Below are 23,265 nucleotides of genomic sequence, written 5' to 3'. Positions count from 1 at the left end.
AATTAAGTTTTTATAATTCTTGATTCCTTTGATTTAGGAGCTTCTATTTTGAACTGAAACTAATTGAATGAGCTCATGAAATTAAGTTGTTAAAACTTCGGTGAAATTCTTAAGAGCAATTTAGTGAAGTATTTATGACCCGACTACTTGAGTTCTTTCTAGACTTCGAGCATGTCACTCCAGAGTGACTAATCTGATATAAATGGTTTGTAGGCTATCACATATATCTTGGGATTTACCCAATGCATATTAAAGATGATGACTGCCGGGTTCCCTTGTCAAAAAAAAAATACTCCCTCCGTCCCGGTCATTTGTTGTCCTTTGGTTTTGGCACAAAGACCAAGGAAAGAGGAGAAGGTCAATTACTAAATGACAAGTGGAATAAATTGAGTGTTAGTGATCAAATTACTCATCAAGTTCATTCTTAAAATAAAAAGGACAACAATTGACTGAGACACCCCAAAATAAAAAAGGACAACAAATGAGCGGGACAGAGGGAGTACATATATTGACTGAACTGAATTAACAACAAGTAGATGATGTAGTTTCCTTTTTTTTCGGAACAATAAAAAGACGGGAGGTGGTATTAGACGCAACTACGCATTATACATTTATACTCCCTCCGTATGTATGTATGTATGTATGTATGTATGTATGTATGTATGTATATATATCTTTCGTTTTATCCATCTTCAAATACTTGTGTCGTCGTACTTATTTCCAAATGTTTGGCATTATAATCTCTTACACATTTTCGTGCACACACAATTTGACCCTTGATTTTATATTCAATCTGTTTAATTTGATCCCAAACACAAAAACAATTTCTTCTTCATTTTTTATTAATCAAACCATTCAAACCCATCAATTTTTATTTCAGAAAGTTTGAATCTTTCATTCATTTGCCATACAACTTTAAGCAGATTAAATCAATGGAGTCTTCTGCTCAACGTCGTTTAAGAGCTATTCAAAACCATCTTCTTCTTAATGAAGAAGATGAAGATCATAACTCCATCATTTTCAGAAATCAAACTTCTGCTGAATTGTATCAAGGTAACTATTTTTTCAGAAATATCTTATCATATATACTATGTGTTCTATAATATTTGTATAAGTGAGTGAGTTACTCTCTCCGTCACGGTCATTTATCTACCTTTGGTTTTGGCACAAAGTCAAGAAAAGGTGAAGAGGCCATTTGTGAGTGTTGTTATTGAATGACAAGTGGACAATAGGTCATGTGGGTGATCAAATTACCAAAATATTCCTTGTATAGAAAGGTAAACAATTGACGATGGACAATAGTGTGTTGGATTGATGGAGTAGGATGATTCAGGTCCCACTTTAGTCAAGTAGTTAGTCTTATGTGAGGCGGTTTTAATAAGTAAGAAATTATGATCACTATTAGTGGAAAAGTAAATATCAAATTAAGTGATCTTACAATGTACTTGTGTAAGGTCGCCTTACATTATTATTTGTGCAAGAGGAAGTGGGTAAGTGATGTATTATGGGTGTGGTTTGATCTCCATGTGAACAATTAATTACTTGAGAAAATGAAAGGGGGGATGTAATGTAATGTAATGTAGTACTGCATTGATTGTTGGTCCCAAATGACCTAAATTGGATTTGAGAATTTTGGGTTCTTCAGTCATGCTTTGTTGGAGTTACCTTTTCTGGGTTTTGTTGGTGATTTTCAAGATTTCCAAGTTATAGGATGTGTGTTGAGTTTAAGGTGTTTGACAATGTTAGATACTGATGGGACCTAGGAGTAGAAAAGTTCTTTTATTCCCTCCATAAATGCTTTTATTTGTGTATTTTGAAAAACCAGCTTTAATGTCAAATGGAATTTTGCCTGAAAATCCCCTCAGTTTATTTGGACAATAGTTGTAATAGTAGCTTTGGTTGATTTTTATTTTAATTTTTTTTGTGTTTCACAATTGTTAATACTTGATGTGGACGAGTTTTGGTACGCGATAATTTTAAACCGATTTCTCCGTATCATGGGAGATTCTCACCGACTATCAGTCTATCATTTAGAGTTAGACAGTTGGAGGTGCAAAATTGTGCCCTCACCATGAAGTCTGAACTGTGATGTCCTATTGAACTTAACAAAGAATCAATGACAACATTGGAAATCCTTTTGTTGGAAAAATATGTAAGCAATCAAGGAACATAGGGCATCTCGGGAGGATAATTTTGAACTTTGGTGGTTTATGAGTTGCATTTTACTGGGAGCTTCATTCAGCTTTGACCTTGGTTCAGGAGACCAAAGAAAGTATTAATAGAAACCCAAATATTCAAGCAATGGCTTAAGCTTTTTGTGCAATGGTTTGAGAAGCAAAACTTCTGATGTGATGCGCTCAGAAGCAGAGAGAAACTCAAATTATGAAAAATTTACGGAGCCATCTCATTTGATCATGTCATATACTCCCTCCCATTCACTGGAAGTCTGGAATCATACCATTTGATGTATATATGTGAGGAGTATTTTATTCAAATAGTATGATTCCAGTGAATGGGAGGCAGTACTTGATTGGGATTATTGATAGTATAATTGTCAGTTTTGGCCTTCTGTTGGGATCCTAATGTGTAAAGATAACTAGAAAGGTGAGGTATGTTTCTTTAATTTCCTCACACTAGTGGTTCCTTCCACTGTACCAGTTTGCGCCATTTGTTGTCGTGAGGGGAAATCGTATGAACTTCATTTTAGAATACTCCTTATGAATGGGAGATAGATGAACTCCCATGCCTGATATCTATCTTGGAAACAATAAATTTGTCTGATACCGAGGTACGTGTGAATTTGGGAGAGAGAGTTCTTCGGGGATTTAATTTCACTCTTGTAGATCATTCTTTTTGATAACCACATATGGATTGTTTGTAGAGCGGGGCTGCTTCTTTTGTTTGTTTGAAGTCTATAAAGACTGTCATTCGGAAGTTTAAAATTCCTTCAAACAGTTCTAATGTATGAGTTTTTAGCTCAACTGTAGTTTTAGGAAGGATAGATGCTTGTCATATATTAGCAACTGCACAGGCTACTATTGCACAATGTCAAGGACACAACTATTTTGTGAAAATGTTTCATGCCGTGTTTGAAGGTCAGAGTGTTAGATACACGACACTCAATCAAAGTCAAATGTTGAAGTGACATAGGCACGTTGCCATTGACATCGGTTGACTGGATGAGAAGCAGTGGATGTACCCTGGCTTAGTTGTTGAGTTTCTCCAAAACAAGTGCTAATAAGTACAAAATAATAATAGGAAGTTGCTTTGGGTGTCCTCCTGGGCGGAATCCACAAATATTTTCAGGGCTATGTCATTCGAATTGTTGAGTTATCAAGGTTTTTGAGTTTACCGCTACAGCATTTCACCGCATTTTAAGGCGATCTTGGCCGATTTAGTGAAATTAAGCCACTGCAACCAATACCAAGAGCATGTCTTTAACCGAGATTTAATAGTATGGGTACAAGAGTTTGACACGAGTACATCTCCAACCGTTTGACTCAACATGACTCAATTATTTAGACGCATGGATTCTATTCTAAATGACGACGAGTGGTCAACACGTTTTTGAAACAAAAGTACAGTTCTAATATTTTTTTTGTTTTTTTAAAGTGAAACATGAGTGATGTTTGAAAAACAAGACTTAAAATAATTAAATACCATACTCAATTCCTCCCTCTTCTTTTATTATGTAGGCTTCCCTTGTAGGCCCTTGGAGGCGAAATGTCAGTGATAAGGTCATATAGGTAATCCATATCAATATCCCCGAGTATCGTGTGGGAGACAAGTTAGTCACTAAAACGAACAGTCAAAGTAACATAGTTCAGGGCAATTTGTAATTTCTCTTTTTTATGACTATGTTTGGAGGAAGTTGTGTGTCTTTCGGACTAAGGTAACATGTGTCCTTGCACTTTTAGAGACAATTTATGTTATCATGACTATGCTCGGCAAAATGTCATAACTCCTTTCGAAGGACTTGGTCAAATTGAAATGAGATCTGACATTTTGTAGGTTACAGATATAGTGTAGTCCTTCCTGAAAAGCTGCAGACAGGGAAGTGGAACGTATACAGGTTCGCTATCCAGTGCTGAGTCCTCCTGTGTGTGTTTCTGTTTTTGTTGGTTTTCATATTCATTTTTTTTTCTTTTTTATGAAACACCTGGCTTTGTCATACTTCTGAGCAGGTCTGCTCGGTCACCACTGAAGCTGGTTACAAGATTCCCCAACCATCCTGAGATTGGGACACTGCATGATAACTTTGTGTGAGATTCTGTCTAGTCTTTATTCGTAGGATGTCGTATATCTATTTCAGTAAACTTGTTAACATCTTTAAAGTTGTGCAAAATTTGTGCAGACATGCAATCGAAAATTTCCCACACAATAAGTACTTGGGGACTCGAGTGCGGGTTGATGGAACAGTTGGAGAGTATGTCACTGTGCTTTAGCTGGGTGAGCCCATTAATGACCATTTTTCATAGAAGCTTTGTTCATACTCATGTAAATTACTGATCTTGAAGGTACAAATGGATTACATATGGTGAAGTGAGCTCTGCTCGATCAGCTGTAGGATCTGCTCTTCAGAACTATGGGCTCTCTAAAGTAAGTCTATTCTTCTATTTTCTTCCCAAGGGTCTTAGTTTAAAAAAGTGTACCTCAGGCGTTCTTAAGCACCAGGTTGCCAAAAGCCCAAAATGCCCCGGGGCACCTTAGGTGTGTCTTATGTACAAGGCGCAGCTAGCAATGCACAGTATCATGCACTTTTCATACATGTTCTTAATATTCCTTTATCACGCCATTCGCTTTGCCTCGCTATCCCTAGCTTTTGCTTCTTCACATGTTAGCCCTCTTTAAGTCTTTAAGATCTAAAAAATGATATTGTTGCACAAAAAGTTATGTCCAAAATACATCTAGTTTGCAAAATCAGTGTGCTTTATGTCCAAAAGCCAAAAGGCTTGTACCTTTGGCTAGTCGACACAAACCCTCGCCCCTTTGGTGTACCTCACGCCTTATAAAACTAAGCCGGAGATTATATAGTGGGCGATAGAGTGGTGATGGAAGGCTGAAAAGTGGAAACTGACAGTCCCCACGACTGTTCTACAATATATGATGTATTTACGATTTCTTTGTGTTCCGTTCAAATCAAATTTCATTAGCCATTCTTTCTAAATCTTAGCTGTGAAGTCTGTAGCTTCACATTATCTACTGGTTATATTCTATTTCATCATATTTTGCATGTCTTAAATATATTCATGTGTTTCTGATAGGGAATGAGTGTTGGACTTTATCTTATAAATAGACCAGAATGGATGGTTGTGGATCATGCCTGCGCAGCTTATTCATTTATCTCAGTTCCTTTATATGATACACTTGGTACTTTTTATTTTACTTTTTGCTTCTTCTTTTGTAACATACCTGCTATATTTATCAGAGCCAACTGAAATTTGCAATTTGTTTGTTTTGGCTTCAGGTCCAGATGCTGTGAAATATATAGTAAATCATGCTGACATACAAGCCATATTTTGTGTACCAAACACATTGGATGCTGTGAGTTTTTCTTTTGCCCATTGTATTTCTTACTAAAGGTTGTAGATGTGATCCAGCGACATAACTACAAATTATGTTTCATCCAGGGCATATTCTATTCAACTTACTTTTACTTCATGCAAGAAAAGTAAAGCTTGGTTTCACAAAAAAAAAAAAAAAAAAAAAAAAAAAAGTTTAACGAAAGTTCAGAAAAATGCTGTTCAGCTTAGTTCACAAAATAATTTGAAGAAAACGGAGCATCTTGAGGATAATGTACAAGGGAAAAAACATGAAGCAAATAAGGCTAAGGATTATCTGTTTTTTGTGATTTTAACACTATTTTCTTTGAACTGATAAACACTCCCATTTAGAGAAGTTATTTTCCATCAACTACTCTACTTGTCATTTTGCAAACAAAGTTCATATCAGTTTGATTTTTATATTAGTGTCCTAATTTCTGTTCAAACATTGACATCGTTTGCATATTGGCCAGCTTCAATTCATATTTCACGTTTTTATTATTCTTCCGGATTAGTATTACCATAGATTTTTGTTATTGTATACCAAAGATCATAATTATATTGAAGTAGCGGAAGCAGTGTAAAGTAAATCAATCTATTGTTCTCATCCTTTGTACTATATATATGCATGTTAGAAGCATAGTGTACTATCTCTCTGCTTCTATTGAAATTAATTTGTGCTCTATTCATGGAAACCACAGCTGTTAAGCTTTCTGTCGGAGATTCCTACTGTTCGTGTCATAGTGGTACGTTCTCACAGGGCCTAACAAGACATTATATTGTAGATGTCAATCTGTTGTAATTGTGGTTTTCTTGTGAATTGTGTAGTTTTCTTACTGTGTATTATGCGTAGGTTATTGGAGGTGTGGATGAACACTTGCCCTCGCTTCCTCGGGGATCAGGAGTTAAGCTTCTATCTTATTCAAGGCTGTTAAGTCAGGTAACTCCAATGTTCTTAGCTGATCTAGAGTCTGGAAAGTGAACTGAGGCTAATATTCACAAGGATCGTCATGGCTTTAAGACTGTAATACTTCTATGTATATATTCCCTCTGCCCGGTCATTTGTTTAGCTATTCCATTTTGAGTATCTCATTGTGTGCCTACCTTTCTATTGTGAGGGTAATTTTCTTGTGTAAACTGATGAGCCACTTGCATAAAATTTACAATTTGGTTTATTTGTCGTCGAAACACAATCACCAAAATCAGTCCCTTCCTCACCTCCTTGATCTTTGTGCCAAAAGAAAAGGTAAGAAAATGGTAGTGGTGTGGAATTTACATTGTGGCATGGTATATGTGTTAATAAATTAATCATTCCAGGGCCAGAGAAGTCTTCAGGCCTTCTGCCCTCCTACACCTGATGACGTTGCAACAATATGCTATACTAGTGGCACAACGGGGACACCAAAGGTACAAAATTTCTATTTGAAAGTAATGACATAGTTTGATATACCGAAAGCTTATATGTCTGCTTTTGAAGGGAGTTGTGTTGACGCATGGAAATTTAATTGCAAGTACTGCTGGTATGAGTATCCCTGTCAAGTTTTATCCCACTGATGTGTAAGTGAATTAACCCATTATAACCAGTCCTGAATTTGTGTATACGCTCTCTAACATGCTAAATGTCACAGATACATATCTTATCTTCCGTTAGCGCACATATATGAAAGGGCAAACCAGATTGTGTCCGTTTATTGTGGTTCTGCTGTTGGTTTTTACCAGGGGGTAGGTGATTTGAGTTATTTTACCATATGATTGTAGTAAGTCTTTATTTATGTACTTTTTTATTTATTGTATTCCTGAAACAGTGACCTTCTTATCGACTTACTCTTTGGCTTTGCAAAAGGGTTTTTTTATGATACCATTGATGAGAACAACAATGGCTATCTCCTACCTCACATTAGTTAAGCAATGTGGCACATTGTTCAGTGGCCATTTTACTGGATTCTAATATACATCAATCCTGTTTCATAGGACAACTTGAAATTGATGGATGATATGCTGGAGTTACGCCCTACCATCTTCTGCAGTGTTCCTCGTCTGTACAACCGAATATATGCAGGGTAAAATTATCGTTAACTACCATTCAGCATTATATTGGTTAGGAATCTCTTTATGACTTTAAGATTCTTTCATCTTCTAGGATTATTAATGCTGTCAAGACCTCTGGTGGCCTCAAGGAAAAACTGTTCAATGTTGCTTATAACTCAAAGAAACAAGCCATCATGAATGGTAATGTATATTTGTTCTTCATTTTCATTTCACCGGTTCATTATTTCAAGTTATTGGAATTGCTACTCACTTATGGTTGGCCATCTATTGTAGGTAGGTAGTGTATTATTTCCAATACTTGTTTAGAATTTTTTTTTTCTCCAGGCAGGAACCCGTCGCCCATCTGGGAAAAGCTTGTTTTCAATAAAATCAAGGCTAAGGTAGGTGGCAGGGTTCGCTTCATGGGATCAGGTGCTTCACCATTATCGCCTGATGTCTTGGACTTTTTGAAAGTGTGAGTTGATCGAGATCTGATATGTAGTTTATGTCCATTTTATTTTTATCTAAAATCAACGATAGTAGTAATGTACTAATGTGTGCTGCAAAAAATATGAATTTCTCGCCTCTAGGTGCTTTGGCTGCCAAGTGGTTGAAGGATATGGAATGACTGAGACTTCCTGTGTAATTACCTCAATGGAAGAGGGGGACCTTTTGTCGGGTCATGTTGGTTGTCCTAATCCTGCTTGTGGTGAGTTCGTTTGACTTTTGGTGATTGACAATTAATTTCTCCTATACAACTACTATCTTCGAATTATTTTTTTTTGACAGTTGTAAATACTGTGTGTTGTGAGAAACTGTCTCAGTTTCGGTCGAGTCATCATCCGAGGACCAATATATAAAGTATTCGATTTCATGTTAAAAGATTAAAGCTGACATTTTTCCTTTTCTGCAAATTCAGAGGTGAAACTTGTGGATGTTCCCGAAATGAATTACACCTCCGAGGATCAGCCGTACCCTCGTGGTGAAATATCTGTTCGAGGCCCCATCGTTTTCAAAGGCTACTTTAAAGATGAAGTTCAGACGTATTTTATCTTCTTTCTTTTGTTTTCTTTTTCTTTTCTTTTTGACTGAAATATAGTGATATCAATCAATCAATCAATCAATCAATACTATATATTAATTCCAGAAACCAAGGGACTTCAATGTAATTAAAGAAATTTATACAAATTAAATATACTATATAGTTTTAAATCGATAGCACCGTGTGATGGACCTGATAAAGGGACCTCAATGTAAATATTATATAGTTTTGGTTAAAAGTATAATATAAAGATGTCTTGATGAAGAATATTTATGGAAACTACATTAAATTAAAGTAATTAAATTTAGAAAACACAATAATATAGTGATTTTCCTTAAAATTAACATGCCCCACTTATGGAATTAATTAGTATCATTATAGAATTATAAATTAAATTAAATGTAGTAAAAGTAATAGTAGCAGTAACGAGATTAATAAAATTAACGGTATTAATGTGGGAGTAGTGATAGTTATAATAATGACAGCGGGAGTAGTGAAGGTAACAACGAATGTAGTGAAAGTAACGGTGGTAACAATGAGAAAAAGTATGAACAATTAAATAACCAATCGACTCAAGAAAATATTTTATTTATTTAAATATAAGTCGGATAAAATTAACGGGAATAATTAATTTAACAAAAAAAATAGAGGAATTACTAAAAGAAACAATAGTAACCACGAGGGTAGTGAACGTAATGATATTAACAAAGAATGTTTTAATCTCATTACAGACGGCACATATCCGTCTATAACTAAAGACGAGCCAAATACAATGCCACATTCCTAATAGGACAAACAACAAGTGGGGTGATGGGGGACACAAATGTCACCACTTTCAAGCTATTTGACCCGTCTTTAGCTATAGACGGATATATCCGTCTATAGCAAGACTAGCTGATAATATTAATAGTGGGGTAGTGAACGTGTCTCATAATTTGAAAATAAATTTTACATTTAATCATAATAACAAAAAACGCCATAGAAAAATATATTACTAATAGTAAACGTGTGAGTTAAACAACTCCAACATAGTTTATTTCATTGAAAATAAAATTTAACAGTAAATAGAGGTAGCCCGGGCGAAGCCGGGCACCAAACCTAGTAACTAACTAAACCCTTGATTTATGTTCCAGGAGAGAAGTAATTGATGATGACGGTTGGCTACACACTGGAGATATAGGGCTTTGGTTACCTGGAGGTCGTCTTAAGATAATAGACAGGTGACTTGCATTCAAAAGAATACTGCCATCATCGAATCGTTGGTTCTTTGTTGAAGTTGTGGGTTTTTCTACTTGTAGGAAAAAGAATATCTTTAAACTAGCACAAGGTGAATACATAGCACCAGAAAAAATTGAGAATGTTTATGCAAAGTGTAAATTTGTCGCACAGTGCTTTGTATACGGTAGGCTTAAATTTGACCCTAATGATTTTACATCATACTCAAATATTTTAGTTTTAACTTGAGCTTAAAACTGTGGTCAGGTGACAGCTTCAACTCGTGTTTGGTAGCCGTCATTTCTGTGGATCCCGATGCATTGAAATCTTGGGCTGTTGAAGAGAGTGTCAAGGTAGTAATTTATTACTCCCTCTATTTTTTTTTTATACGACATCTTTTTTTTGTTATGGATTATCATCCAACAGTTCCACATCTGGAGGGCCGATGTGGAAAGTAATTCTCAACTTCACGTCTAATATATATCCGATTGAACCCAAATTGATTATGAAGATAGCGTGTCATTAGGTCAAATCATAATTTCAGTTGTCATGAGAGCCTATTTGTTTTCCTGGACTGGAAACTTGACAAGTTATTCGCTACATCGTATTGTAATGTGAATTACAGTATGAAGATTTAGGTCAGCTGTGTATTCATCCAAGAGCAAAGGCAGCCGTTTTAGCTGAGATGGATGCTGTGGGAAGAGAGGCCAGGGTAAATACTTTCCTTTTTTACTTTTTGTTAAATTTGAACAATTGAAATCTCTTTCTAACTTTTCTTAATGACTGGCTTAGTTGCGTGGATTTGAATTTGTCAAAGCTGTTACGTTGGTGCCAGAACCATTCACTGTTGAAAATGGTCTCCTCACCCCGACATTTAAGGTTCCTCTCTTCCTCCCTCACTCTCTTTATGTGCCTTGCTTGCTCATCTATTCGTAGTATTAGATCTTGGTTTCAATCGTGATCTCGGAATCAATGAGCGCAACCTAATTTTGAGTATCAGTCGCCTCCATCCAATCTCAAGAACCGTCAACTAATCTAAGTAGATCCACCATAGTGCAGCTGTTGCCATCCCAAAATGTAGTCGGAATGACATTCAAAGCCTTTACAAAGTGGTTTTGATTCTTGGAGCAGTGATGCAACCCGGATTTAAATATTTGATTCAAAGATCACACGAGACATGCTACTATGCTCATATTACCGTGAAAACATGGTTCATTCACACCATTCTATGTTTTGGGTTTTCGAGAGTGTCATGCAAGTGCTTGTCTGACCAAGTTCATATCGTTGGTCAACGTTTCAGATAAAGAGGCCTCAGGCGAAAGTTTATTTTGAGAGAGCAATCGCCGGAATGTACGCAGTTCTTTCAAAAATGGACCCAGCACGTCAGAAGTTGTGATAGGCAAAAGTAAGATCAGGAAGCTGTAGATATATAATTCAAAGGGGGTCATGGCGCAACTCTGCTGATCATAGTCTCTTACAGCTGAGTTTTTTGCCAATCACAACTCAAGGCCTCCATAGAATACAGATACTCATAATCTCATTCAGGTGAAGGTAGTTTTGATCATATAATCTCGTTCATACGACTCGGAAAAAAAAAAAAAAAATCAAAAAGTGTGAAATATGAAGTGCACTAAAATAGAACAATTTCCGCTTTAATTGTAATAGTTTATTTTCAATATTTCACAATGATTGGTTATGATTCTAAACAAAGTTTCCAAATTGCCAAGTAAGGTGAATGAATTATAATAAATCTTATGACACTAGTAAAAACACCCTGATGATTAGGTTTTTTGCTTTTAAATAGAGGTCTCATGAGCTCTTCCAGCTCTAATATTATCTAGTTACTGATCTTTTTTACATCCGGCGAGAAAAAAATAAAAAAAGATTATTGATATTCCGAGATAAAGGGAGTACAGAAGTTGTCACAGGCCAGTACAATACACGGGAGAGGGAAATTTGAACCCGTAACCTATTGTCATGATACCTCTGACTTAAACATTAGGTTACGCACTATCTATTAAGAGTCTATTTCGGGTGCCTTTCAACATGTCATGCATGTTAATCAGGTGATGGAGCTTTAAGCTTAACGTCGCGTTTAATTTTGGTGAACCAAGTGATGTTGCTTCAATTGTACTGTATTCAGGCTGAAAAGAATAATATTCTTAGCTGATGTCTATTTCATTGACTTTTTTTTAAACCGAAATGCCAAAGTGACTGTAACTCGTATTTTCGAATTTAGAAGATTTTTTTTCAAACTACTGCTCGTCGACAACTTCAATTTGGAAAAAAAAAAGTGTTGCATTCGGAAGTTGGGCGTTATACATGCGTAAACGTATTCAAAAGTATGATTCAGTAACTGCTCCATCACATAATATTTTAAGTGCAAGTCTTCTCTAGCAATATTATTATACTAGAGAAAAAGTTTTAAAAAACAATATAAAAATTCAAAGGAATATTGTCTTTAAGAAGTTCGTTATTACCTCCCCATACGAAACTGAGATCACAATTATTGTGATTGTAATATAATATTAACATCATTGTTGACCCAAATCTGTTCATGAATACACATAGTACAGGAAAAAACTTGCAGAAAGCACATTTCCAAATTACATCATCCACATTTGGGTGATAGAATTCCTCGAGAGTCGAGCCTATGATGGCCAATGCCAACCTCCATTTCCCATTTTCCATAACTTCTACAAAGTCAACTTCATTTCTTCTCCTACAGAAGAATAATGTCACTCGATTCCCAACACGATATTCAAACATCGGGTTGTCCAAGATTAAAGGAACTCGGAGACTTTTGCAAAACAGGATTGTCAATGTGCTGAATAACAAAACTAATACAGGGGTAGTTGTGAGTGAGAAGAAAGATGGTGGGAAGTGTCAAAGATATTATTCAACCAAGTCAAAACTCAAGATTAGCATCCTCTATTCAAGGAGCAAATCAAACGTAATTTGTGCAATACATCATTAGTTATCATTAGTTATAATTAGCATCCTCTTTTAGCATATATTATTGTTATAATTAGTTTGTGGTTGCTCCACTAATTAAAGTGTGTCTATTAGATATGATTGTTAGCATCCTATGTATTATTAGCATCCTATGTAAACTAGTATATAAACTCCTCGTGTAAATATTACTGAGATTAACAATTCACAATATTATCACATACTTTACATGGTATCAGGAATCACATCGATCCTCATACTAATCACCATCTCCGCTGCCCTAACCACCGTCGGTACACCCATGGCAACCACTAGCGCTCAAATACCCAACACCGCTGAACCAAACAAACCCCTTATCTCCATTTCGTTTCCCACCTGTACCAAACTAACACCGACAAACTACCAAGCTTGGCATTACCAAATCAGTCGCCTCTTCCTTGGCTTTGGCCTTTTCGCCTATCTCGATGGAACCGTCAAACCACCACCCGAAACTACCACCCCCGCCGCCACCACAAACAAAACCGGACCCTCAACCAATTCCCAACCCAGCCTACGAAACTTGGTTTCGTCAAGACCACTTAATCCTAGGAGCTTTAGCAGGCACCCTCGACCCAGCTGTTCAGCCCGTCCTCCTCGATGCAACCACATCTCACGAGGCTTGGACAACCCTCGCCACAACCTATGCCAACCCTTCCCGAGGTCATATCTTACAACTGAAGGATCGCCTCCGCACCATCACCCATGCCGGCAAAACCATCTCCGAGTACATGCTTGCCATTAAAGAATGTACAACCCAATTAGCACAACTAGGCAAACCCGTCGATGCCGAAGATATAACCTCACACATTATCAATGGCCTTGACTATAAACTTTATTACCCCGTCATCGATGGCGTTCGTGCCCGTGACTCACCCATCTCGTTTGAATTATTTCATGAGAAATTAATTCAACACGAACTCACCCTCAAAAACCAACCACCTCCAAACACTACTGCTGCTTTCAACCCCTCGGCACATGCTGCCTATACCCGACCCTATCACCATACCCACAACACCACACGCTATTCACCCTCCACCAACAACAACCAATCACGCCATCACCCACAAAACCAAAACACCTATCAACCCAACTCTCAAAATCGTGTCCAACCTAACCATGCTTCGAACTCAAACCCATTTCGTGGCCGCTGTCAATATTGTCGAGTCACTGGTCATGTTATTAGTTACTGTCCCGACTTCAAGAGGGACTACCCGAATGTTATATTCCCTCCACCTCCTACTCGACAGACACGCCCTACTGCTCACACCGCCACCACCTCTACCGGACCCTCCACCTCATACCTTATTGACAGTGGTGCCTCCAACCACATCACCAACGATCTCAACACACTCGCCTTTCATACCCCATATGATGGACCTGACGATCTCGTGATCGGTGACGGCTCGTCCTTGTCCATCTCTCATCTCGGTTCTTTCTCCATCCCTACATCTCACCATATTTTACGTTTTCATAATGTTCTTGTTGTTCCTCAAATTTCTCGACCATTAATTTCCGTCTCACAATTTTGCACCGATAACCATGCTTATGCTCTATTTTCCTCTACCTCTTTTTGTTTCAAGGTAATCAAAACGGGGGAAACTCTGCTTGAAGGACCATTTGTCAATGGCTCATACCTATGGAATCCCTCCACCAAGCCGCCTCAAGCCTTAGCTGCCAATAAATCCTCGAGCACCTTGTGGCATGCTCGTTTAGGACATCCCTCCAATTCGATCTTACGTTTATTAAGTTCTAGCTTTCATTTTCATATTTCCGACTTATCGCATTGTAACTCTTGCTTAATTAACAAAAGCCACAAGTTACCCTTCTCCTTTTCGACTCTCCAATCTCACGCACCTTTTGACCTCGTCTATTCCGATGTATGGACGTCCCCGATAATATCAGAAGATGCATACAAATATTATGTCATCTTCGTCGACCATTTCACCCATTATTTTTGGCTATATCCATTAAAAAATAAATCCGATACAGCTATCACCTTTCATCGATTCAAAGCCATCATCGAAAAATACTTCAACCGTCCTATTCGCCAATTTTATTCGGATAATGGCGGTGAATATATTAAAATCAATCCAAACCTACTGGATAATGGTATAACCCATCTCACATCACCACCACACACTCCCGAACACAACGGGTTCGCGGAGCGCCGTCACCGTCATATAGTTGAAACCGGCTTGGCCTTACTCACCCAAGCACGAATGCCAACCAAATATTGGCCTTATGCGTTCTCCACTGCCGCTTACCTCATAAACCGACTCCCAACTCCAACTCTAAACAATCAATGTCCATACAAAATTCTCTTCAATCAACAACCCAATTATCACAAATTACGACCCTTCGGCTGTCTATGCTACCCGTGGTTAAAACCATATACCAACCACAAACTAGAACCCAAATCGACCCCTTGCGTTTTTGTCGGGTATTCAAATACACAAAGTGCCTACTTATGCCTCAATCCCATCACCAATCGTTTATATACCTCGAGACATGTTCGCTTTGTCGAATCCGAATACTCTTATCTCGCCTTAACCAGCTCCACCTTCACACCCGCTCATACTCCGAGTCAATGGTGCACCTTGACCGTTCCTCTCCTACCACCCATTGACCCACCTGCCCGTGCCTCTGAACCAACCCAGCCCATAACCCCAACTCCTACATCGCCTACTTCGTCACCTCCTGTTTCCCCAACCACTCACTCCTCCACTCCCTCCTCGACACCACCTGACTTTCCACACGCTACCATAACACCTCCTACCTCGCCCTCCTCTGCTTCCACCACTGCCACGACCCCTACACCACCACCTCCTCCACCTCCACCACCCATCCACCGAACCCGCCTATCAAACAACATCATTATGCCTAATCCCCGATACTTCCAAACCAACAAAAATGCCAACACTGCCACTCTTTCGCTTACCCATACCACACCAACCACAACAAAACAAGCCCTCCTCCACCCTCACTGGCGACAAGCTATGACCGATGAATTTGACGCCCTCACACGAAATCAGACCTGGACCCTCGTCCCACCTCACCAAGCCACTAACGTAGTGGGTTGCAAATGGGTATTCCGCATCAAATATAACCCCGATGGTAGTCTCAAACAACACAAGGCTCGCCTTGTTGCTAAAGGCTTTCATCAACGACCCGGGATTGACTATTCGGAAACGTTTAGTCCAGTCATCAAACCGACTACAATTCGATTAATCCTCACCCTTGCTGTCACGCAAAAATGGCACCTACACCAAATTGACATTAATAACGCCTTCTTGCAGGGTCGACTAACCGAGTCCGTTTTCATGACCCAACCCGGAGGTTTTAGCGATTCTAATAACCCTTCCTATGTTTGCAGACTCAACAAAGCTATTTATGGCCTTAAACAGGCACCACGCGCATGGTACACCGAGTTAAAGAACTATCTTATCGATTCAGGTTTTCAAAATTCTTTATCAGACCCATCGTTGTTTATTCTCAAAACCACTACCACCACTTTACTTGTTTTAATTTACGTTGATGATATAATCGTAACCGGACCACATAAAACTCATATCACTGATTTTATCACCAAAATCTCACACCAATTTTCTTTAAAAGACTTAGGACAATTATCGTATTTCTTAGGAATCGAAGTCACCCCAACCAAAACCGGGTTACATCTCAATCAAACCAAGTACTTGTATGATCTCCTTGCTAAATTCAAAATGGAAAACTCCAAACCCGCGTCAACCCCTATGCTTGCTCACCCACCTCTCGTAAAAGACCCGACCAGTCCAGTCGAAAATGAGTCAGACTACCGCTCTATCGTGGGTAGTTTGCAATACCTTTCACTCACTCGACCCGATATTGCCTTCTCTGTCAACAAATTGGCCCAATTCCTAACCCATCCAACCACCACTCATTGGGCCGCCCTGAAACGACTTCTTCGTTACTTAAATGGTACACTCCATCTCGGCATTCATTTGCGTGCCTCGACACAACTGTGCCTCCACGCGTTTTGTGACGCAGATTGGGGAGGTGACCCTCATGACTACCTTTCTACCACTGGTTACATTATTTACTTAGGTAGTAACCCTATCTCATGGTCCGCTAAGAAACAAAAGGCGGTCTCGTGTTCCTCTACCGAAGCTGAGTTTAGAGCCGTCGCAAGTACCTCTGCCGAGCTCATATGGCTCCAAAATCTTCTGCTCGAACTTGGCATTACTACTACTACTCCACCATTGATCTATTGCGACAACCTCAGTACTACTACCTACTCGGCCAACCCAGTTTTTCACTCCAGAATGAAACATGTTGCACTCGCCTTCCACTTTGTCAAAGAACAGATTCGCAACGGTTACATACGAGTTCAACATATCAACGGGTCTGATCAGCTAGCAGACACTCTTACTAAGCCGCTCCACAAGCCACGGTTCTTATTGCTTTCTTCCAAGATTGGCCTTCGCTATCGCCCGTCCATCTTGAGCGGGAATGTCAAAGATATTATTCAACCAAGTCAAAACTCAAGATTAGCATCCTCTATTCAAGGAGCAAATCAAACGTAATTTGTGCAATACATCATTAGTTATCATTAGTTATAATTAGCATCCTCTTTTAGCATATATTATTGTTATAATTAGTTTGTGGTTGCTCCACTAATTAAAGTGTGTCTATTAGATATGATTGTTAGCATCCTATGTATTATTAGCATCCTATGTAAACTAGTATATAAACTCCTCGTGTAAATATTACTGAGATTAACAATTCACAATATTATCACATACTTTACAGGAAGGTTATTATCGAGGGAACGGTGATCGTGATTGAGAAGACGGTGTTGGGGTTGTTCAAAGACTTGGGTGCATCCCTTGTTGATCGGGTTGACGAGATGGCTGGCCGGAAGGTCTGGTTTGAGCTTGTCAGTGCTGATATTGGTGATCCTGGTATGCTCTGTTGTAACCTGTCTTTACTGTCTTATTTCATGCATTACCAGATAGCGGTGAGTAAAGCCGTAACATGTTAAAATATGTATACTCCTTACGTCGTTACACCAAAGTTTTGCTCAGTAAGGTTTATTTACTGTAATCGAGATACAAGGGTCAATTTCAAATTTCAAACCCGACATATCCACAAAGTTGGTAACAAAATACTAAGGGTACTAACTACTAATTAAGACAGCGTGTAAACGACGAAGTATGGCTGTTTTCATCGGATCCGAGATGGTCTTTCCTGCACGAATGTACTGTTTTATTACAAACATGATCGATCATGTTTATACTTTAATGAAGCATTACCTCGCTAACTTCTGAATATTATCCTTTGGTTGCTTCATTATTAATTAAATATTTTGATGATAGTATAATAATACAAATCATTCCTTCTCAAAATTTGTTTAACATAACAAAAGGACATAGTGGACACCAATAATGCTACTACTAATCTGTACATTGACTTGGTAAAACTACACTGATAAGAGGATCACATGCAAGACAAATATTAGATTATAAAATACGACCCGTATACTTTTACTTTAAATTTTGTATGTTCCAACCCATTCTTTGACGGATCCTGTAATAACTTGATTGGAAATGACCCAAAATGATGAATGTGAAATCTCATCAACGATCATTCATGAAAAGTAGTCTAGATAAAATCTTTAACACTGAGGACCTGTGATGCTCGGACTTGAATACGAGGATCCGACACGGGTACGGATCCGAGTGTCGGATCCTTGAAATCTCAAAAACAAGGACTCGGATACGAGGATCCAAATTTAAATTTGGACTCGGCTAATTTTTATTTTTTTCTGAAAAAATTGATTATTAGTTAAAAAAATCAAAGAAAGGAAAGGAAAGGAAAATTAGTTTCTTCATGTTTAACATGAATGAAGACTTTATTACAACATTAAATTCATGTCAAAAACACTCCTGATATAGGGCTGCTGTACGAAACATAGGGTAAGAACAAAACACTCTCTTATACCGATTTCTCATAGAAGGATCCGTCAAGGATCCATATCCGGATCCGTGTCTAGATCTTGTCCACCAGATCCTCAGGGTTAGGTGAAGACTCCGAGCATCACAGCTGAGGACCTGATCCGAAACTACCCATATTAAACCTTATTAGCACCCATAGTAAATGCCGAATTAAAATGTGACATGTAGGTAATGAAAACTTAAATGTGATATGTAGGTAATGAAATGAGAGGGAAACGAAGCAGGCCTACATGTGTTGACAATTGGATAGTGTCTTCTCCCGGTGTGAACCCAACTGAGTTGGGTTTCAAAGTAAGGTTCGAATTGGATGCTGATTTTGGAGTGCCAGGCGCATTGATAGTACGAAATGAGCATCATTCTGAATTTTATCTCCAAAGTGTTTCCTTAAATGGCATTCCAAATCACGACCATCAACTTCACTTTGTTTGCAATTCTTGGGTTTATCCCACTGCCCGCTACAAGAATATGTACCGCATTTTCTTTCGCAATCAGGTAATTATCGTACAATTATTCAGTTGAAATGTACAACATTATTCTGACTCAGTCTCTCGTTTATAGTGTACAGTATGGAGGTTAATGTACGCAACTTTATCTTTGTGATTAAACTTTCAACACAGAGTGATTGACTTTGGTTTTCGGATAGTATACCTTCATACCAGTCAGTGGCGGAGTCAGGATTTACCCTTAGGTGGCCTAAAATTTCCAGCAGGGCCAAACGAGTAATGCCATAAGGAAAAGTTGAATTTTTTTTCGAAAATTTAACTAAAAATTTCTGATATTTCATTTTCCTTGTATATGTCTATAAGATGAACTGTGTAGTTAAATTGGTCAACTAATGTCACAGTTTGGCAATGAATAATGCAGGCATATCTGCCAGCTGAAACCCCGGTACCTCTAAGAGTCTACAGAGAAGAAGAACTAGAGATACTTAGAGGAAATGGAGATGGAAAACTGGAGGAATGGGACCGTGTCTATGACTATGCTTACTACAATGATCTTGGAAGTCCAGATAAGGGTTCGAATCATGTCCGGCCTGTACTCGGAGGGTCTGAAGATTATCCGTATCCTCGCAGAGGTAGAACTGGACGTTCATCATCCAAAACAGGTTTGCATACAATTTCTTGGCCTTGTGAAAACTAAATGTATCTGGTTTCATAAAAACGAAAACCTTACTAAAGAAAGTTCCTGTGTGATGTTGTAGACCAGTACAGCGAGAGTAGACTGCCATATGTGGTGAGCTTGGATATATACGTTCCTAAAGATGAAAAGTTTGGGCCTCTAAAGATGGCAGATTACATGTCTCATTCTCTAAAAGCAATAGTTCATGCCTTGCAAGCTGGACTTAATGCTCTCTTTAACAAAACTCCTACTGAATTCGATTGTTTAGAAGATACTCTCAAACTCTACAAACATGAAATTAAACTACTTGATGCTCCTTCCCTCGAAGAGAAAACGACATTGGACATGCTCAAAGAGTTTTTTCACCTTGACATTCGGCACCTCAAATTTCCTGTGCCTCATATAATCAGAGGTATACATCTCCAACGATATTAGAGTCCGTTTTTCGATATAGTAACTAATGTATAAGACCGTCTTACTGTAATGTCTGGCATAAAAAATTCTGATGCTATTACTCTTTCTATGACCAAGCAGAGGATAAGTCAGCATGGACTAGTGATGAAGAATTCGCTCGGGAAATGTTAGCTGGAGTTAATCCTGTTGTGATACGCCGCCTTGAGGTAAATTTTACAACTGATAATAATTTGATTATGCAACTAAAAAGCTTTTACCTGTTAAGCCGATGAACTGCAGATTATGGCAGACTTATAACTTCTCTTACAACTGCAGGTTTTTCCTCCTGTTAGTGAGCTAGACCCGGAACAATACGGAGATCACAGGAGTACAATCAGGGAAGATCATATTGAGAAAAATCTAGAAGGGTTTTCTGTGGATGAGGTAACTCTTTTCTTTGAAGTCAGGGTAATCTGTGCAAGTTAATGTCACAAACTAAATGAATTCGTGAGTCTGATCAGACAATGTATTTGGTCAGGCAATGAAGAACAAGAAGATGTTCATCTTGGATCATCATGACGCTTTGATGCCTTATCTGAGGCGAATAAACACGACTGAGACAAAGACTTACGCTACCAGAACGCTACTCTTTTTGAAAGATGATGGAACCTTGAAGCCCCTGGCTATTGAGTTAAGCTTGCCTCACCCTGATGGAGATGAGTTTGGTGCTGTTAGCAAAGTTTATACACCGGCTGAAGGTGGGGTTGATGGCTCCATTTGGCAGCTGGCTAAAGTCTATGTGTCTGTAAACGATTCTGGCTATCATCAACTTGTTTGCCATTGGTAAGCTAACTCTATTTATTTACACATAACAAACTGCTTATTAGAATTGTGTGTATTATGCATTTCGGGTCAGGTCCTGTCAAGTTCGAGCATTTTCATGTGTGATGTTGTCTGGCCATTTTGTCTATAAGTTGATTCGTGTTGGGTTATTTCAAGATCCATGATTACTGCCTTACTGGTCAGCTCCTCGATTCTGATTCAGTTCATGTCTACTAAGGTTTTCCTATCTATCGTGTAGATATAAGCCTAAGCGTAACTTCAAATTAATTATTTCGGATGACTGGGTCATTTAAAATCGATTTGTTTTCAAAATGTCATTTGGAATCGGGCAAATATAGGGTCAAGCAAAATTGAAGCTGGATAAGTCTGGTAGGCTCAGTTTTGTGAAGTATAACCCAATGAAATCAGGAATTCCCTGGTGCAACTTTATCAACAAGAGTGAGATGTATGTATGGTTTGTCTCAGGTTGAACACACACGCAGTGATCGAGCCGTTTGTGATAGCAAGTAACAGGCAGCTGAGTGTGATTCATCCGATACACAAACTATTGAGTCCGCACTTTCGTGATACTATGTACATAAATGCATTAGCAAGGCAGATCCTCATTGGTGCTGGGGGAATACTGGAGCAAACTGTTTTTCCTGGAAAGTATGCCTTGGAAATGTCTTCTGCTGTTTACAAGGATTGGGTGTTCACTGATCAACCCCTTCCTGCAGATCTTATCAAAAGGTACTCACTTGGTCTTGCGTAATTATTATCCATACAGCGAACCCCAAATCATTTTGGGACTAACATTCTGTTTACCACATTTACAGAGGCATGGCTGAAAAAGACCCGGATAGCCCTCACGGCTACAAACTGCTCATAGAGGACTACCCATTTGCAGTAGACGGACTGTCAATCTGGGCAGCTATAGAGGAATGGGTCACAACCTACTGCACATTCTACTACAAAAACTCCGACATGATCACCAATGACACGGAGCTCCAATCATGGTGGCAGGAACTCCGAAATGAAGGCCATGGTGACCTCAAACATAAACCATGGTGGCCTGAATTGACAACAATTGACGTACTCATACAAACATGCACCACCATCATATGGATAGCATCTGCCCTCCACGCAGCGGTCAACTTTGGGCAGTACCCTTACGCAGGGTACCTCCCAAACCGTCCAACAACAAGCCGGCGGTTCATGCCTGAACCAGGGACACCGGTGCACGAGGAGCTCAAAACCGACTTTGAGAATGTACTGCTTAAAACTATAACAAGCCAGTGGAAGACATTGTTGGGTGTTTCGTTGATAGAGATACTGTCGACGCATACGTCAGATGAGGTGTATTTGGGACGGAGAGATGACGAGGAATCGGTTTTTGATAACGGTCCAGTGGAGGGGTTTAAGAGGTTTAAGAGAAGGTTGGAGGAAATAGAAGGGGAGATTGAAGAGAGGAATAAGAGAGGGGAGTTGAGGAATCGGAGCGGACCGGTGAACATGCCGTATACGTTGCTTATGCCAACAAGTGATGCTGGGGTTACTGCCAGGGGAATTCCCAACAGCATCTCAATATGATGTAAATCTAAATGCTACCTTGATGAAAATGAGCTGCTTTGTTCATTCAATATCCACTATCCCACTAACAAACAAGTATATGGTGTTTGACTAAAAATGATAATCTGCAGGAGATGGAGCCATAGTATATTCTAAGGAATGAGTGTTAGTGTGTTACTCGTTTTATAGCTATGTAATCGGCTTCGGCCTCTTTTTTTAAAAATAGTACGAGTATATTCATTATAAATATTAAAATGATAGACTCGATAAGTTTACGTAATTTATTTTTTAGTACGTTTTTTACTCATTGCAATTCTGTTTACCCCTTGCTTTCCATTTGATACCCCCTCACTAGTCACTCCCTAAGACTAAGAAAAACCACTATACCAAAATCTCTCGATTCCTAACCAACTGCACTTCTCAAATTAATCAATTTCTCAATTATAGATGAAAAATTTGAACATGAAAAATATATTTAATTCGCTAATTGTAAATCATAATTCAAAGAATTGATTATTGTTTAAGTAATTTATTAATTTTATGGAGTATT

The 23,265-nt window shown here is 38.5% G+C and overlaps 2 protein-coding genes across 2 annotated transcripts; both read left to right on the top strand.

The window, feature by feature from the left end:
* The first annotated feature begins 534 nt into the window (after positions 1-534).
* LOC141637641 (long chain acyl-CoA synthetase 7, peroxisomal-like) lies at positions 535-11,402 on the top strand. Its single transcript, XM_074447117.1, has 23 exons — positions 535-1,053; positions 4,012-4,072; positions 4,185-4,262; positions 4,355-4,426; positions 4,518-4,599; positions 5,265-5,370; positions 5,468-5,544; positions 6,245-6,289; positions 6,397-6,483; positions 6,861-6,950; positions 7,021-7,100; positions 7,172-7,265; positions 7,515-7,603; positions 7,684-7,772; positions 7,917-8,046; positions 8,162-8,280; positions 8,491-8,614; positions 9,747-9,833; positions 9,912-10,015; positions 10,096-10,181; positions 10,454-10,540; positions 10,621-10,707; positions 11,129-11,402. The coding sequence occupies exons 1-23, from the start codon at positions 933-935 to the stop codon at positions 11,222-11,224; spliced, it is 2,091 nt and encodes a 696-aa protein (XP_074303218.1). The 5' UTR covers positions 535-932; the 3' UTR covers positions 11,225-11,402.
* Positions 11,403-17,548: 6,146 nt separating this feature from the next.
* Positions 17,549-22,975, top strand: LOC141637625 (putative linoleate 9S-lipoxygenase 5; the record flags this gene model as incomplete). Its single annotated transcript, XM_074447099.1, has 9 exons — positions 17,549-17,759; positions 19,009-19,304; positions 19,677-19,917; positions 20,014-20,343; positions 20,466-20,551; positions 20,661-20,768; positions 20,863-21,167; positions 21,633-21,896; positions 21,983-22,975. Coding segments are annotated over 9 exons (2,595 nt in total), but the record flags the coding sequence as incomplete, so codon positions are not given.
* Between the last annotated feature and the right edge of the window lie 290 nt (positions 22,976-23,265).

Source organism: Silene latifolia, unplaced genomic scaffold (assembly GCF_048544455.1).
Source record: "Silene latifolia isolate original U9 population unplaced genomic scaffold, ASM4854445v1 scaffold_124, whole genome shotgun sequence".
NCBI classification, from domain to species: Eukaryota; Viridiplantae; Streptophyta; class Magnoliopsida; order Caryophyllales; family Caryophyllaceae; genus Silene; species Silene latifolia.
The sequence above is the reverse complement of the archived record's forward strand: the minus strand, read 5'-3'. Positions and strand labels throughout refer to the sequence as shown.

Excerpts from the sequence above, each read along its gene's own strand:
- LOC141637641 (XM_074447117.1), top strand. The coding sequence starts at position 933 with ATGGAGTCTTCTGCTCAACGTCGTTTAAGAGCTATTCAAAACCATCTT. Across the intron at positions 4,427-4,517 it reads GTTGATGGAACAGTTGGAGA|GTACAAATGGATTACATATG; the intron begins GTATGTCACTGT and ends CTGATCTTGAAG. Across the intron at positions 8,281-8,490 it reads TTGTCCTAATCCTGCTTGTG|AGGTGAAACTTGTGGATGTT; the intron begins GTGAGTTCGTTT and ends CTGCAAATTCAG.